An 18,678-nucleotide genomic window follows, 5' to 3' on the forward strand; every position below is an offset into this window, starting at 1 on the left:
CGGTCCCCCTTTTGAGTACCCCCCATCCCAGGCCTCCAAGGTGGAGAAAATAAACTAAAAGCAGAGCAACTCAGGGACTCCAATAAAACGCCCAGGACCTAGAGCCCGAGCGCGAGCGCGTGTGCCGGGCGGCGAGGGGCGCGGGAGGCGGGGATGGGGGGGCGGGCGGGGGGACAATGAGCGCATGAAGTTACCTGCCCGGCGGCGGCGGCGGGGCCGGGAGGCGGTGGCGGAGCAGGCTGCGCGCTCGGCGCCGACGGGTGCGCGCCGCGGCTTGGGGGAGAGTTGAGCGCTTTTCCCCCCTCTTTTTTTTTTCTTTTTTTTTTCTCCTCTTCTTCTTAAACAAACCACAAACGGATGTGAGGGAAGGAAGGTGTTTCTTTTACTCCTGAGTCCAGACACCTCTCTCCGTTCTGTCTAAGCTTGTTTGGCTGAACACTTTTTTGAAAAAAAAAAAAAGAGGCAAAGAAAAGGAGTTGCTTGATGTGAGAGTGAAATGGACGTAAGATTTTATCCACCTCCAGCCCAGCCCGCCGCTGCGCCCGACGCTCCCTGTCTGGGACCTTCTCCCTGCCTGGACCCCTACTATTGCAACAAGGTGAACGCTCTGCTTTTGTTTCCGCCGTGTTCTGGCTGCTTGGTCCCGGGAGGGGGGCGGCGGCGGCGGGCCCGCGGGGCGGCCGGGCGGTTGCCGGAGGCCGGTCCCGGAGGCGCTCGGCTCGCAGCCCGCGGCAGCCCCGCGTGCGCTCGGGGAGTCAGTATCGTGGAGCAAGCAGCTCCCGGGCTTTGCCCGACACCGCGATTGTGCGTAAAGTGACACGATTTGCTCGATTCTTTCCTTCCCGCTGTTTGCCACTCAGGATCCCTGCCTAGGCTGGCCGGGGGGCGTTTAAAAAAAATTAAAAGAGAAAACCACGGAATACTTTGGGGGTGTGTCTGGGGTCCGGGAACGGAGGCAGAGAGTGAAAGAATTCCGTTTATTTTCTAGTTTCTCCTTCTTCCTCGCTCCCTCCCTCCTCTCCCGGACAGCAGGGGCTCCGCTTCCCGGCTCGGGACTAGTTGCCAGGGGAGCCGCCGGGAGTCGGGGTGCGGGGACCCGGGAGATGCCTCCGCCCCCCCCGCCCCTCCCCGCGCCGGGAACATCGCCCCGCAACTCTTTTGTTTTTCCCAGCCGGTTCCGGCGGCGGAGCCCCGCGTCCCAGCGCCAGTCGCCGGCCCAGGTGCCGCGGGGCAGCGGGGTCGGGGGGACAGCTCCCGCCTAGGGGCGCGTGCAGAAATGGCAAGTTTGTTAGGAGCCGGGCGAGCGCGTCGCGGTCACGTCCAAAGCTGCCGCGCTCGGCGCGGGCTGGAGCAGGTCCCAGGCCGTGCTGTACTCACAGCCCGGGGACCCCGGGAGAGGCAGACAGCGAGGGTGACCGGGACAACCGCGGAGATCGGCTCGTCTCAAGGATGGGACAGTCAGGGGGTTCTTAGGGAGGGGGTTGCTCTCGGGGTTTCTCGAACTCTCTGTCCCCGGAGGGAGGACGCGCGGGGACCGGACTCCGAGAGCAGCCGCAGGGCTACGGCTGTCCTCGCCTCGGGCTTTTTGGACGTGCCTAAGCCGTCCCGCCAGCTGAACGTGGCGGGGAGAATTGAGTTCTCTGAGACGTGGGGCGAGCGGTTTAGACGCCCAGCTCCCGCTCGGTGGTCAACCTGCGTGATACTCCCAACCCCTGGAAGCAATTTCACGTCGGCCCCTGGGTGAATTCCACTGGATAAGTCGTTGGGACTCGTAACACTTGCCTGGTGGCGAATCATCACCGAACAGTTTTTTTACGTGATACAGAGGTCTTTAGCGCGGTGCATCCTCAGCCCCCGGGCCCCCTTTCACGCAGCCGACTCCCAACTGTGAGTCTTGGTCAATCCGGGGACACACACACACACACACACACACACAGAGCTGTGAGTTGTATCCACCCTGGGGAGAAGCTCCCTGATGCTGTTTGTACAATGTTAGACCCAGTAAAAGGGATGTACTGTGTGTTGATGATGTTCAGGCAAGTTTGAAACCAGGGAAATCTAGTCTTCGGCAGAGCAGAAAGGCTTTTGATCACACAGGAGCCCTTGACCTAGGGGCAAGTTGGAAGGCACTGGTAACTTTGGCAAGAGAAGTTTGTGTGATGAAGTTTCATTATCTGTTGGTAACAGTTCTTTTTATTCTCAAGCCTTTTTGGCCTTAATGAGCAAGTATTTTGTGTTTGTGACTCTTTATTTTTGCTTATAACCCTAATACTAATAAAAATAATAATAAAATAGCAGTCTTATCTTGGCTAGTAAAGACATATTCTGCCGTGGTAATTGGAACCAAAAGGTCAGAAACATTTTGGCAATGAAACTGGACAAATCTTATTAAATTTATCAGTGATTTTAGGCTCCAAAAGGAACGTAATGACTTGGATACACATTTCACTCGCCGTTCTCATGTTGGTAGGGTCAGATTTAATTTAAAAGTTAAATGCTTTGGAAAATCAAGAATTACTTCAATATATTAAATCATTTTCCAATTAAGTGCTTTAAACAATTGTAGTGGGTTGTGCTTGTGAATTGAATAAATTAATTGAGAAAGTCTTCAGAATTTCTTTACTAGCTCATTGAAGTTCCTTTTAAGTCACCCCGCATATGAGGAGCGAACTGTTCTTTTTAAATGCAAATTAGCCACCCTTTCTATAGACTAGATGCAAGTCTTCTATTTTACTTATCCAGGGAATAATGGATTTTTAAAGATGCAAAGTCAGAAGATACACTTCTAATAGTAGGAAGAGACTTCATAGAGATGTTTCTCACAGGACGTCTGTCCCTGCCCTTCTCTGGGTAGGAGTGTATCAGATATATTTGTCACTGATCCCCGATTATATTAAATGTACTGAGTTGCTTTGCTAGGCCCCAGAAGGCACAGGCACTAGTGAACGTTGGTACAAAATTTCTGTCCAGCTCCACAATTTTCGTTGTTAAGAATGCAGTCAAGCAGCATTCAGTTTTGCAGTGACTCAGGTAGATCTGCAGGGCTATGAAGGTGGGCAAAAGTTTGAAAGAGGTAAAATAAGAAATCTGTATCTACATTTAGTAAAGAACAAGTTGGATCTGACTCCCCAAAAAGAGACAAGACTGCAGGGTAAACCTTGTCTGTTTCAGAGGTGTAATGAATATGTAGTTTATTACAAGAAACAGTCACTTTGTCAGGTTATTTGTTTTTAATAGGATGATAAGATCGTAAATTACTAATTATCTTTATTTTAAATCTGTCAGCACTTTACTAGTTAAAGTCTCGTGCTGAATCCCAGCGGAACCAGTATCTTTCTATGCTTTAGCGTCAGGCAGTTGTAAGTAGAGATTTCTCCAGTGACATTTTTTTCAGTGTCACAAGAGACCCTAATCCAGAAAATGAGTATTCTCTTCCTGAAGCATTTCTAAACTAACATGAGGTTGTTTTACTTTGCTGACACTTTCCAGCACTGCTGCTCTATTGATTGCCAAAACACTACTTACATTTTTTCAGTTAATAAACTCCGTGGGAGGAATTTTTGGGAGGAGAGTTTAATCTAGTATTGCCCTATCGTAAGAGCACATTACGTTATGAACACATCACTATGCAGACTGGCCTCCATTTTCACATAGCCCATTGCGGGAGAAAACAATGCAGTGATGTTGGTTGTGGCAACTGTACGAGGCATCTCTTATGCAAACAGCCAGAATGGATGGCATGTTGCTGTATGTAGGTCAGCCTTTGAAGTACCACTGGAGCTCATAGGCTGGACAGAAACATGTAGGCTGGAAGTAACAGTGTTTACCTCTGGCATCTTAAAGCATGGCTCTATTTCAGACATTGAGAGATGGGTACCATAGTCGAGTTTCATCTAATAAAGACTATTTTAAGTAACATTGTATCCCTTAATTGAACTGAATGTTACCAAAAGAAATTGGATTATAGGAGCTCACAATTGGAGTTCAGCAGTAAAATATAGTCCTCTTTTTTGTTCTAGTTGAAGATGTCAGAGCATCAGTTTAAATATATACCCACAGAGTAATAACAGTTCCTTTCAGTTTCTTAGTGCAGTGTCATTTCTGAAGATTGTTTTCACTGATTTTATGCTAAATTGGGACAAAGAAGTGGCACTTTTTCATTTTTACAATGATGTGATGTGTTCAGTTATTGCTCAGTATCTGCCCACATCAGGAGTAGTAATACAATTATGTTATGACATGGCTAATGACAGGGATGCTGACCTCTGCCAGCAGTGGGAGAGGAAATAATGGTCTTCACTGTTCTCAGCGGTTGCTTTTGTGGAATCAGGTCCTGAATCTTTCTCTGGTTGATTTAGACACAAGGAAGTTCAAAACACAAACCCGTGCTTAATACTGGCTTATATGCAGAGTGAAGAATAATGGGCATTTGGAATATTGGGCTTTTGTCATTGAAATGAGGAAGGACAGTGTATAATCTTTTCATATGAACACAGGAGGAAGGACCCATTTGTGATGAACTCTGCGTTAAAATGTCAGGGCTAACAGTAGACATTGATAACTTTTGAGAAAAACAAGATTCCTTATCATCTCTGTAGAATCTCCTTCGAGCTTATTTTCCTATTTAGAGTGTTATGTGTTGTACTTTAATGTGGCAAAAATCATCATCTCTAAAATACAGGATTTGCAAACACATTACGATGGAGTCATTATTTCTACTGTAATAAATATAAGGAGGAGTGGGGAGCGGAGGGGGAGGAGAAGAAAGGGGAGGGTTATAAGCAATTTAGGGCATCATGCTTGATTATTCTCTGCCCACCCCCATAACTTCTAGGACTTTGGGAAATTCCTAGTTTATACTTTGGACGTCATTGATGTAATTAAAAATCTCCTGGGAGTTTTATTAGCTGGCATGTTTCATAAGTTTTGAGGTCTTTAAATATGTTCTAAATAAATTTATAGGTAAGAGCATAGGAGCAAAATCATATAGTTTTGGCCACTAAATCAGATATCATATGAAAAGCTCAAATGTAGCTAGCCCTCTTGACTTTGTGGGATATTTCAGTGTCGTAAACTCTTGATTTTTAAATGTCTATGCAAAAATTATAGTTATAAGCTTGGGAGCTTATAATGTTATTTTTAACATAGCTTACATGGTTTAGGGTACTCTCAGTTTATTGAACATGTTGGAAGTTGCTAAGTGATGATATTAAGGAGCATTTTGATATTTTGCTTAGTTAGAAACACTAAACTGATATTTAAATATCATTTACTTGGCTGCTTATTGTAGTCCTTTTTTTTTTTTTTTTTTAATGACATGATTGCAAGGGGCTAACAGAAAAGAAGGAAGGCCCTTGAACCTGAAAGAAGTAGGGAAAGCTTCGAGCTTCACGGTGGTTTTCTTGGTGCCCTAACTGGGTCTCAATTTTTGGTTTTGGTGTGTGGGACTATTTCTTGTACTGATACTTTTTTGTGTGATGGGCTCACATTCAAGAAAGTCGTAGCTTAGAGAATTGAGGCGGGGATGGGGGATCTGATTTAGCTAGGAAGCATGATTTATTCTAGTGCTTTGCAACATTTTGCTAACTCACCAGAAAGTTGAAAAGACCCTGGGGATATTTCTCCACTACTGGCGATCCTGTGGTCCCGATTGATGCGGTCTATCTGCCTGCCTGCGCCTCTTCCTTCCCTCCTCTTCACCCCCTCCCCACACACCCCCACCCCGGGCGCAGCTCCCCTTCCCCCGCCTTTCCCCCTCCCCCGCCTTTCCCCTTCCCCATCTTGGTCTGAATCTGGGAAGTCTGTACTTTCTAACCGGAACTCCTCCCTCTCTCACTCTTGCTTACAGCGTGGTCACCTTGGCCACCATGCTCCCTTTTCTACTTGCCATCAGTATTGTCATCACCACGTTAACGTATCCATTCTTGCTCTAGTACTTGCCGTTTGTTCTGGGTAAGGAAATTGGAATCTGCTAGTCCTCGGGCCCGTATCCACTTCTTAAAATCCTGAACTAGGCCGCCCTCCTTTTACTCATCAATTAATGACATTGGATCGTAGAATAACAGACTTAAAAAACATAGATGTGATGCTGAGAGGAAAATCATGGTGGGATAGGTCCCCCTTTCCCTGCACATTTTGTGCACAGTGTGTTTAGAGTTTGGAATCTTTGAATGTTCCTTATCAGAAAGAAATCTTTATTTATACTCTTAAGTGGTATGAAAGCGGGACTGGTCTCCTGATCCCTTAGTTGCCCAAAATAAGTTAGGTGAGTTACGCTTCCAGTGCGTGTGTGGGTCGCATGTTTGTGTGTTCTCACCGGAACATCCGTAGATAACTAAGAGAAATAGCTGGAAATGCAGGGCCCACGTCATCAGTCACTTCCAGGTAATTTATCGTCCTACGTCTTAACTTATCCAATGTGAACCTCAAGGTTTCTGGGAGCTCAGAAGGCAGAATATTTAACTTACATCTCAATGAAAATACATGTAATTATCATGACATGATTAAATGCTATTAACAATCACATTTTTAAAATGTTATCCGTTGTTTAAGATAAAACTTGTGTATGAATCTAAAAAAGTATATACCTTTAGGAGAAAATAAGACTTCAGTAAATCGCAGTTGATCACTACCGTGACCTCAGGAACCCTAACGACAGTCCTGCCTGTGAGAAGCTTCTACACAAAGGAGCTAAATGTTTGAATGCTGCCTAGCTTGTTTAAGTTGAATTTAAACAGTTTTTCCATGGAAATGTTTATTTTTACCAATCTTAAGGAAATTTTCTTTTCTCTGATTTACTTCCACCGTGATGTTATTGATACGCAGTTAGCCATCTGTATCTGCGAGTCCTGCATCTGCAGTCAGCCAAGCTCAGATGGAAGATGCTTGGGGAAAAGAATTCCAGAAAGTTTTAGAAAGCAAAGCTTGAATTTGCCGCGCACCAGCAACTATTTCCATATCATTTACATAGTATTTACAAGTATTAGCATAGCATTTACATTGTATAGCTATTAGAGTAGTCCAGAGTTATTTGAAGTATAGGAAAGGATATGCATAGGTTATATCCAGATGCTACACCACTTCATACAGGGGACATGAGAAGCCTCAGGTTTGGGTATTCAAGAGGAGTCCTGGAACCAGTCCCCCGAACACAGTTGTTTTTTCAGTTGATCTTGTTCTTTGAAGGTGCATGTTGCAGAGGCAGATAGCCTGTGGTCTCCACTGGTTGACAGGACCAGCAGTGAATAGTGAATTGTGTCGAATGGACTGTCGCACTAGAAAAGAGAGCTGCCAACATGCTACAGCTTTACATCTGCCCTAGTGAATTTGAGCATTTTTTGCTTTAAACCATGCATGCCAAGTTTCATCCCGAAGAGCAATTTCTCATTAAAAACAGTTGAGTTATAAACTGCTTAGAAATGTGGTTTATAATGGACGTGCCAACAGACTGTTAATTATAGCATTTCTTCCATAATACTTTGAGACGTGGAATTCACATTAACCTGAATGAGATTTTCCTGGTTATAATACGTTCCTCCCTATAGCACTCATTTTGAAAATGGCAACATCAGAGGGCTCTTTGCTCAGATGTTGATGGTGCAGGGGGAAAGATCAGAGGGGGATTTTGCCAGGAAGAACACCCTCCCCATCATGAGAGGGGGCACCAATATTTCCCCAGATCTCTTTAGTTTGCCTTGATTGAAAATTGTGAAGTTAACTTCTAAAATCTATCTTCAGATTTCCATTTCACTTATGAAACAATCGTCATTGATTTATATGCATGTTAACACGGGTCATGAAACCAGCATCCCTGTTGATGCTTTCTTGTTTGGCCGTTTTTCACTTTGGAGTTTTTAATGATTCTGCTTTAACCAAGTATTTACTGTTTTTCATTCTTGAGTTATGTGCTTTTGTGCAACTTTCTTGAAAGGACTCCTAAATAAATAAACTAGGGCCGCAGTTGGTGGAGAAGAAACTTTGCTAGTGGCCAAGAAAATCGAAAGTTTTTTTTTTTTTAATTTACTATGTAGACTTATAAATTACAGGTATCTGATCCACAGTTGTAACACTGTCAGCTGCTGCATAGAGTACCTTTCCATTGAAGTGTCTGAGCTCCTGGCTGGAAGTTACCCAGTCAGAGAAATTGGTGTGTGCATCTGTGTGTTTGGGTGAGAGCGTGTTTTTCTGTGTTTCTCATGGTCTTGGATATATTTCTGGCCATAAATACACGCGAATTTATCATAAATGGCAGAATCTACCGATGTGTACAACTACAAGAAGGAATTCATCCTGGCTAGTGGGAATGCCTCGTCACCACTCCTTTTGAAGAAGCGTAGCCACGTATCACAGGAGACGATGCTTTTCACAATGCTAGGGCTTTCGTTAGGCGTAGCAGATCCTAGCAAGACTGAAGAAAGGGACCTTTCTGAAGAAACCATAGGCCTTTCTGAAGGAAAGACTCCTTTTTGTTGAAGGTTTGAGATACAAACCAAGGGCCCTTAAAGCTGCGTCGGCTTACTCCCTAGGCAAAATGAATACAACCCTGCAAGGACAGAACTCCCTCCCATTCTGTCTCCCATTCTCATAGAAACCCTGACTCTGTTCTATGTCTAAAGTTCTGCCACTAAAACCTTTAATCCACCTGTGTCCCAATCTTGCATGTATCCATTAGAGGAAATAACTTATGTTTGTCTCAAGGAATCCTGATGAGAATCAAGGGCTCAACAGGGGTGAAGTATTTTGAAATTGTGTAGTGAGAAGTGTTCAAAATTCAAACAATGGTAGACCTTGGAAAAATACTGTGTCCTTGGCCCACTTCTTCTGTTTGCGCTACCTTAGTGGAAGGCGTGTGTCTTCCAAAGGTGCACACTAGTGATTCTTTCAGGAAAGGAGTGAAAGGAATAACCTTTCTAGGGGGTCAGAGGTGACTTGGGGAAAATGAGGTGTGTGTAGGTACAGCCTGTAATCTCCCCATCTCAGATACTGATAAGCCCCCCAGGGGTTCTCTCTTTCCCTGTCCGCATTGTGAGTCAGCGCACCAATGAGAGATGCTGGGATGGGAGCTGTTGCTGGTTATGCAGAGTAAGAAGATACACTAAGTTGAGAATGCCCACTCCAGAGGGGAAGGGCCCTTTAGCTGTTCCTGACTTCAGGGAAGCAGGCTTGCCCCTCAGTATCTTCCTCTGATATGTGGGTCAGAGATGCAAAATATAATGTGCAAGATTAATTAAAGAATGGACCAACTGGGTCTAAAGGTAGTCCAATTACACTGAAAGCCTATCTGTGTGCCATCTGACTTCCTTAAGTCCTTTAACTCGATTAAATGGTTAATTTGAAAAATGATGGGTAAAGTGTTATATGCATTGGTGTCTCCACACCATTGTAAAAACCAGCTCTTTCTCCACCAATATGCCCCTCCTAAAATGCCAGGAACAATTGTATAAAGAGAAATGTTAATAATAAAGGGGCAGGATAACCTTTCAACAAAATATATTTTATCATTTGGCAGATGCAGTCACGAACATTAATCACAGAAACCTGCAGATAGTAGAAGCTTAATATCAAAGCTAATGATTTATTTTATGTTAATGACTTTCTGCCAAGGTATAAAAGACTGTTCATAATGGACTCTCCACGCCACGTTCAGTTACTAAGGCTAATGGGGTAATCCTTTCTTTCCCCCAAATTAAGCTTTTGGAAATAAATTATGCTGTTATTTTTCCAGGTAACTCTGAAAAATTCACTGCAAAACTAATCTTTTACAAACTATTCAAGAAGGAAAGAGGAAGAAAAAAAAATCCCAAGACAGCTTTTCTAGTTCATGAACAGTTTTACTTAATTAGAGAGAGAAAAGTTTTCATGTACACGAATTGCCCTGAACTTGGAACGCCAGATCGTTTTCAAGTCAGCCCTCAGTGACGCCATCTGCCTTTGGAGATTCAGCTCCTAGGAGTACAACCCACCACAGAACATCTTTTTGTCAGTCTCCAGCCAATAAGGAGCTGAACAGTAGTAAAACATTGAGTTGTTCACTGGGAAGTTTTGAAAATCATGTTTACAATTAGTTATAACCAACATTATATTTCAATGAGAGATAATTTGCCTACTAAAGTTCACATAATGTGCTAATCATGTCTAGTGGTTAATAAAGGCCTCCTCCCTCCCTCCCCTGTTGGCTATAAAAGGCTATTATATTCGTGGCAGCATTTCAGGTACAGCTGCTGTGTGTTAATAATGCATCATTGTCCCACTAATCAACACAGCAAAGGTCAGCGCCCCTAAGCACCTAAACTACCTATTCTCTCTCCAAAATATTTATTAACACCTTAAAAGCATTTTCCTTAGCCTCGAGTCAGTTAGTGCCACTCCAAGCTACTTGTGTGATAAAGGTCTTTGTAACCTGAGCTCGGTCGTGGAGGAGATGAATATATATTCATCCTGACCTTCTCCCATAAACATGTTTTCATTTCCACAGTCATTGACTGAATTAGTGTAAGGTTGTTACAGCCGCGAACCCCTTAATAATTAAGTCGAAATATTCCAAAGTGAGAATGTCTTCAGATTTTATTTAAACAGCCATTTGGAAGAAAAATCACTTTTCAATAACCAGGCTCCTTGAAAGTAAACAGAGGGAATCGGGGAATGGGAAGAGATACTTCAAGTCTAAACAGATAGGAATCGTATTAGTTTATAGGCCTGATAAAGTAGCGAAATATTATTTGCTTAATTGTTCCTTTGGCATCGGGAAGCAGTACTAGTAAAAAGCATCTTAAACCCTATTTTCTGCCCACGAAGAACATATCGAGTGGGATTTCCATTTTGCTGGAAAATCGCGCAAATCAATAAGCCAGCACTTATCTGCATTAAAATTAGGCAGATGACAATTTATAGGCAGTGAGAGTGTAGTTCTCTTGATACCCTTGGTTAGTGTTTAAGATAATCCTCGCTTTGTGTCCTCAGAGAGCAGCCGAAATGTTAAGTGAACAAGACCTCATTTTCTCATCTTGTATTATTGTCTTCTGTTACTCATTTTGATAACCTTGTGTGTGTGTGTGCGTGTGTGTGTGGTGTGAGGGAGCGTGTCTTCTTCCTTTCTGATCTGAGAACCTTAAATGTCTTAAGAGAAGCCAAAGAAATGAAACTCAACTGTGTTTCCATCACCAAGAGAAATGCAAAAGGCAAACGAGTGGGCGGAGCTTCGATTCGTGCAGCACATAATGTTACGATGGTACATTTGTCATGCTTTAAATATATAATGCCTACAATAAAATATGTACAGGCGCCGTTGTGATCTGTGAAGTCTCTGGCTCCAATGCCATTGTTTGTAGTCTCCACGGTTGTCATATATTGTTCTTTGCACATCAGACCCTTACAGCAGAATTTGACACAATTTCTAGCTTTCAGTCCTGCACCATTTTCATTGCACAATATACATGAGTTTGACAGGGTGTGTTGAGGAAAACTCTGGCAAGCAATTGATATTTTGAAGTGGCAAGCGTTTCAGCAGCTGCCTGCTTGTGAAAAAGGAATGATAAGATATACTGTATTGTTAGTTTCAGGGAAAGCATTAAGGTCTAAGCTCTGTAAAAATGTACACATTATTCGTCAGTGGCGAAGCCAGTCTTTTATGTTTTTAGAGCTTAGCTCGCTGGCTGATGTGAACTAGAATGACATTGGTCAGTAAATGAATAGGAGTACTTTGAATTTGAACTGCTGCCAATTTTGCACCAACAAAGGAACTGACAAAAGAAAGATTTTATGTGAAATGCAAAGCACACGCTATGTTTTGGGGGCGGGGAAAGGGAAGGAAGGAGAGAGAGAAAAACCCACACCAGCGAATATTCTTGAACACATACTTGCAAGGATACAAATAGTTAAAACACATCCATTTTTCAGGGCTCATCAGCTCCAGCCTAAGCTGTTTTATCTAATGTTCTTTAAAAACCTGTTGTACACACAGAGGCTTCTAGAATCTGTTCATATGGAATTTAGAGTGTTTTTCTAAATATCACACTGTGCCCTGAAGGCCTGTTGGCAGAGTATCAGAGCTGCCCACTGCTGGAGTCCCCGCTCGCTCCCTCTCTGGGAGTGGGAAATTGTAGTTTAATCAGTTTGGGCACTTTCAGTGTGTAACGTTCATTAGCAAGACAATTTGTCATGACTGCTAATGGTCAGGATGCATCTGCTCTCTCGGTTACAGAGCAGGATAAGTAAGGAGACAGATACTTCAATATCTGATAGTATTAACTTGTTTCAAATTTATAATCCCAGGTTAGTTGCTCAAAACAGACACAGTGGCAGATTAACAAGCATCCTATATTCAATTTTCCTGGGCCCTGTTTTTAGGGATTTATGACTTTAAAGCACACTAATGTGCTATTATGAAAGGCACAGTCTTTGATTAGATGTTCAGCAGAAACAAAGTTATGAGCAGAGTACCTTCTGGGTTCATCTGGAGAGAATTTATGTGCATAACATTTTCTGTAGAGCTCCATAATTTGAAAGGTTTGATGCCTGCTGTATTTCTGACATGCTAAATATTCTTCTTATGATTAAAAAAAAATCACTCTCCTACTGGTTTATAAACTGGTCAGTCTCTTTTCAAGTGAGATTAGAGCCCTGATCTATTTGAAAAGTTTTTAAGATTCTAGTGAAAAGCTTCGAAATGAATTAGAAACGTCACGTTTCTTCCCAGTAAACTGCTTTATAAGATCATTGTTCATTGTTCTAAACGGGAAAAGTTAAAAAGATTCCCCCAGTCGAAAAGGCTAGAATTGTGTAGGTATCTCATATTTTCTAGATTTTACATCACAGAGCTTGCTGTACAAAATTCTTTTTGACACATTTTCATTTTTAATGAAAGGCCCTAAAATTCAGAGCATAATGATTTCTTAGAAACTGAACCCAATCTCTGTTAAAAAAAAAAATCGCTCTTGCTAGTAACAAAAGCTGTTACTGTTTAAGTTCCTGTTGAGCGGTTAGTTGGTACGCTTCGCTGAATGTTGTCAAAAAGGCTTTCCTCATGATTGACAAGTCGGCAGGGATGTGAATGGAGATTTTAATTGCGTATCATGTGTGCATATCAGAGCGAGTGAATTCATGACTCTGCTTAGCTCCACATCTCTGCAGGTCAGCCGTGCCAAAAAAATGCTCTTTTTATGTGCAATCTTTCCAAAAAGAGAAAGGTGTATGTGTCCTGAAGTCATTCGTTATTCATTTCTGAAGTGAAACACTTGTGTTCCCTTAGCCTCGGAGTTTGAAAGTGGAACCCAAATCCATTTGGAGATTTCTGTCTTTTACTCTTTGCACTTACACTTGGATGATGTCAATTCTTTTCTCTTACAAGTTGGGAAAAGTCTGCCAGAACATATTTTTCTTATGGCTCTTGTTATATGAAGTGTGTTTATCTTTTTCTTTTTCCCTAAAGAGTACTTTAAAAAGAAAGGAAAAAAAATGTAAGCCAGCAGAAAAATTTACTGAGGTCAGTTGCCTCTCTGTAACTTGCAATCTTTAGAAACAGAAAATGGGGGCAGGGGATGGAAGATGGGGAAGAAAGGATGTATTTTTGAGAGGTGGAAGGACCATAAAATTGTATCTGAATTTTGATGAACAGCAAGTGTACCGTGCTTACGGTAAAATGGTATCAGTGAACATATGAATGCTTGTTTCTTAGAAAAATAACTCAGCTGATAACCTAAAGGTCAAAGATTCATTATTGCTATCACCTCCTTGCCAAGATGCAATGGTGGCGATAAACCATTGATCTCATCAAGATGCCTGAATCCAATACACGTCAGATCTTTAGAATGGAGTAAAACTTACTTGGTAAGGTAACTTTGGCCACAGTCACCCCAGACTGATCAAGAACTTAGTGCGGAAACAAAAAAACTCAGTAATGAATATGCTATATATAATTTTCCATTTGATGTGATGTGAAAATTTGGCACTTGGGTTGTAAATTTAGCACCCAGCTACTTTTCTATGTCATTTTGAATAGGTGAGAAAAAGATTAGCGCCAGGGTCATTTTAAATATAGCCAAGGTAATAAGTAGGGTAATGCTGAAAAGATGGTGACTTTATAGCCTCAGGATATCCCATGGGGACTTAACTTTGTTCTGGGCTCTAATATGTTATCCAACACATTTTAGACGGTATCAGATTGCAGACTGCTGGTGCAGCCCTTCATGCAGTATGCAGTATTGGCTGATGGCTTGTGAAGGCACTGCTGTACCTTTAAAATGCTAAGGAAGAAAAATCTATTTTATTTTAAAAATTTAGCTTTATGTATGGGGTGACATTTTTCTAATGTTATGGAAGACTATTTTGTACTTTATACTGAGAGCTCAGGCAAGGAAGAATCTATTTACAAAATGAAAAAAAAAAGAAGTGCTCAGCTGAACGCATTTCACTTTTAAAGATGATATTCTGGTAATGAACTTTATCAAGCAGAGAACATTTCAGTCAGAGTATTAAAGTAGTTCCTATTTCAGTTGCCTCACTTAAGGCTGTGTCACTGTTTCCATTATAACTTCTTATTTTCAGGGAACTCTAGTGCAGTCCCCATACAAATATTTGCACACGGATGAAATGAGAATATTCCAGCCAAAGAAACGGACTTTTTAAAAATTTTGGAATGCACTTCTAAAGAAGGTTTGGGCTTTGTTAATAAGGCACACGTCATTCATTTTTAGAAATTGAAGAGCATTTACTGAACACCAATTGTGTACACAGCCTTGTGCTGAGTGTTCGGGGGTGCAGGGAGAGGCACAGAGCTGAGTAAGCCCTGAACTCTGCCTCCATGTGGCTAACCAAGAGAGGACCACAAATAACCATAACAGCTCCAGTAGAAGTGATGTGATATGGAGCCCGTCGTCAAAGCGCTGGAGGTAGAGAAGGAGGCGTACTGATGGGTTGAAGTTCAGGAAATCTGGGTGGCTTCCTGGAGGAAATGGCATTTTAGTTAGCCTTAAAAATTGCACAGAGGAGGAGGGGGAAAGTTACTTCGAACTTTTGAACTATTTAGACTTCTGCCTGTTTTCAAAATGACTCGAGGCCACTAAGAAAAACAACACATCCAGTAATTCTGCACTAGCCCAGAAGATGACGGCCAGGAAAGGAGATGCCAGGGAATTTCTTAGCTCAGCTCTTACCCCCATAATTAAACATTAAATTTGGCTCTGGAGAGCAAAACTGGAAACACACTGAGCGACAGAATTCCGATTATCTGAGAGACATGTCAACACTAATTATGAGTTAAGTTCTCCAGTGAAAGACTGCCAGAGACGTAAAATGAGGAAATAGATGGAAGTGTGATGTCATGGGCTGTCTGAAGGGCCAGCCTGAGGAGGGGTGAGACTGAGGTGTCTGTAGTGAGGAATGGGGCATCGATGAAGGAGGAGGGCTCACTCTGAGAGGACCAGGAACTGCTTAGGAAGTTAGGGAGGTAACCCTCACGTTACAGAGATGGGTTGCGTGCAGTTGGGGAGGGAGTCACACCGCTTCTTGTAAGTGGGCTAAATTCTCAGCCCTTGTGGGAATGAACCAGAGAAGACTGCCTGGGGGAGTTCCACAGCCAAGTGAACCATCAGCTAGTTACCTATTTTTTTTTTTTTGAAGACTTCAAATTATAGACGAATAAGCTTTAGAGGTTACATACTTCCACCAGAAGGTTGAGGTATATTAAAATCTGACTTCTTGAGAGACACATGGCAGCTGCAAATTCTTTTTTTTAAATTGATAAGCCCAGTCATTAGCTATTCATGTGAATGCTTTGCTTTGTGTATAGTGAGAAATACACCTGCTGAGTTTAACTTCCAAAGTTATTAGTAGTTGCTTTGCTGGAATTTCTTGTTCAGTGACAAATATACATACAATTACTAGTCAATTGGGGAAATACAGTAAACTTGCCAAACGTATTCAGAAACGTCTACTGGGAGTTTTAAAGGTATCTCGCCATCTTTAAGTGGTCCCTACATTTTTCTGCCAAGGTGCCCTAATGGACTCACACCCCGAGGGGCTGGAGGAAGAACGCAGAAGTGTCTCTGCAGTCTACATGGGTCTTAGAAGGATGACATTTCTTTGTTTTAAATTTATTTTTATTGAAGAATAGTTGATGTACAGTGTTGTGTTAGTTTCAGGTGTAAAAAGTGATTCAGTTATACATATATATATGTATTCTTTTTCAGATTCTTTTCCATTATAGGTTATCACAAGATATTGAATATAGTTCCCTATGCTATACAGTAGGACCTTGTTGTTTATCTGTTTTATATATAGGAGTATGTATTATTAATCCTACACTCCTGCTAAGGGATGACATTTCATCTTTAAGAAATATGTAGATTTTATAATATTTCCCATAACACATCCCTGTCTGTTTTCATGTAAATATAATACTTTAAAGGACCTACAATGGGGCCCACTCTTAAGTTCCAGGAACATAGTCCATGTTATTGTGAAGTTCTGCTGCTTTGGCATATTGCTCCTTGCTCCTAGGGGTATGAGTTTGAGAAGCATGAAATAACAGAACGGTCTTCTGTCCTTAAGAAATAGATTGGAGGCCTTGCAGGAGTTGCTTTTGCTAGGTCATCTCCCACAGAGATCGGAACATTCTGTTCACTCTTGTTCTCCCCCTGACTTTCACTAATTCTGCTTTTGATAAAAAAGCCTGACAGTGTGCTCGATCTGAGTTTAAAATGGAAGATTGCATAGCTTGGGCTCAATAATTGCTGGGACCGTGGACATAGTGACATTATGCTAAAAGAGAGAGAGTGGCCAAGAAGGGAGGATGTCAAATAGCCCATGTGTAGGTGGAAGAGAAAAATCCCGGAGTCACTGGTAAAACGTGACGATGCTTTGTGATGGGAAACGTAGTCAAGAGTGGTATCAGGTTGTTAGACATTAGTAGATGATCTAACCTGAGAAGAATTTGGAAAAGCCAAGAATAGGAAAGTCTCATGAAGAAGAGAAATGGTTATGCTGGTGGTTTGGAGGTGGATGGGGGCAGGTGTAGGACAGAGGGAGGCCTGTAACGGGATCGATGGCTGAGGTTTGGGTTCCTGCCCTCCCACCTTCCTTCCTTTCCTCCCTTCCTTCCACCACAGACAGACATAATTTGTAAGGTTATTGACATAATTTTCAAGACTACTTTACACTTACCTTCTTTGATGACTCTGATGCTCTTCTTCCTACACCCTCACCTGCTCAAAATGGCTCAGTCTCTGGGCAGCCATCCTCTCCTGCCTTCGCCGCTGTCATTAGCACACACTTCAGGGGACTGACTGTCTTGGGAGAACAGTAGTTGTGGTTACGCAGGGCCGCATGGATAGAATTTAGGTCTATACTCTAGACTTTCTTACAAATGCCCATCTATTCCATGTCCACAGCGTGATGTTTGTTTCCCTTGACTTCATTGAAGTCTTAACCTATTTCTTGAAGTGAGCTCTTTGTAAACAGGTCAGGCGTGCGTAAATAATGGCCATCCCCTTTGATGACAAAAATGGGTATTTTCTTCTAGAAACTTCATTTAGGCAGATGAGCATTTTAGATTTTTCCTTTACCCAAATCAAGGAGCTTTTCCCATGCTTAACATCTTTTGAAGTTTTATCTGAAATGGCAGGCCAAGGGAATGAATGCTGAATATATATGTCTACATTTATTTGCAAGGTCCCGTAAAAGTGGAACAAAAAATTAATGAAAAGGAGAAGCAGATTCCTTACATTTGATCCCATTGCCTATTTCTCCATGGGTGTGGGAGCCCCTGACGCGGGGTGTCTATAGACCCAGGTTTTGCTGTGTGGCATTTGCAAATATTGGTTAATTTATTCATTAAATATTTTCTGAGTGGTTACTATGCACCAGGAACTGTGCTAAGTGGTAGGATAGAAACAGAAAAATAGAATTGTGCACTTACAGAGGTAATCTTAGATGGGATATAAATAATCCTATTAATAGAAGATGGGTGAAGTGAGAATCAAATGGACAACTTTCATATTGGACCTAAACGCTGTTAACGTGAAGCTCTGTGTTCCTTCCTGCATCTCCCTTCCCTGCCCCTTTGCCTTTTTTTATGTTTTAATCGAGATGGTGTGGCTGAGAGTAGGCCCCACAGTCCTCGCCGTTTCTCGAGTCCCTCCCTGAGAGCACCTGATAGCCTGCAGGATACTCTGACTTGGTAACTTAAGCCAACAGTGATTGTTCATGACTTCACCCAAGGAATGAATTTTTTAAAATTGAAATTCTAATCGCGCAAATATGTACATCTTTGGAAATGTAAACTCTAGATGGCATTCAGAAGTAAAGGGGCTTATGCTGAATTCTTTTTTTTTTTTTAATGCTTTCATGGGCTGAAATCAATTGCGGAGTATTAGCCAATAAAACTTTCATATTTGAAGTTGTTCATAAGTTCAGGGTATTTTTTAAATGGGAAGAGAATCAGTGTTCATTTTGTTCAGGTTCATTGTAATGGACTTCAAAAGGCAAACACCACTGTATATCTTAAAATGCTGCTGCTGACAAATTCTGCATATTCTGGGAGACAGTCATTGCAAAATTGCTTACAAAATAATTCTGTGAACCTCCTCTTTTCTTACCATCTCACTCCGTACCCTAATAAGGTATGGAACCAGACTGCAATTACACTTTCACAATTACTTTATTATATGGGTTGAAATATACTCC

At 42.1% G+C, this 18,678-nt stretch overlaps 1 protein-coding gene across 1 annotated transcript in view; it reads left to right on the forward strand.

Annotated features, from left to right (window-relative positions):
* Positions 1 to 259: 259 nt before the first annotated feature.
* Positions 260 to 18,678, forward strand: part of TOX (thymocyte selection associated high mobility group box) — a 270,368-nt gene continuing 251,949 nt past the window's right edge. The window contains exon 1 of the mRNA XM_006204683.3: positions 260 to 598. Within this exon, the coding sequence (XP_006204745.1) occupies positions 497 to 598 (102 nt within the window). The 5' untranslated portion in view covers positions 260 to 496. The remainder of the gene's footprint in view (positions 599 to 18,678) is intronic.

This window comes from Vicugna pacos, chromosome 29 (genome assembly GCF_048564905.1).
Source record: "Vicugna pacos chromosome 29, VicPac4, whole genome shotgun sequence".
Lineage (NCBI taxonomy): Eukaryota > Metazoa > Chordata > Mammalia > Artiodactyla > Camelidae > Vicugna > Vicugna pacos.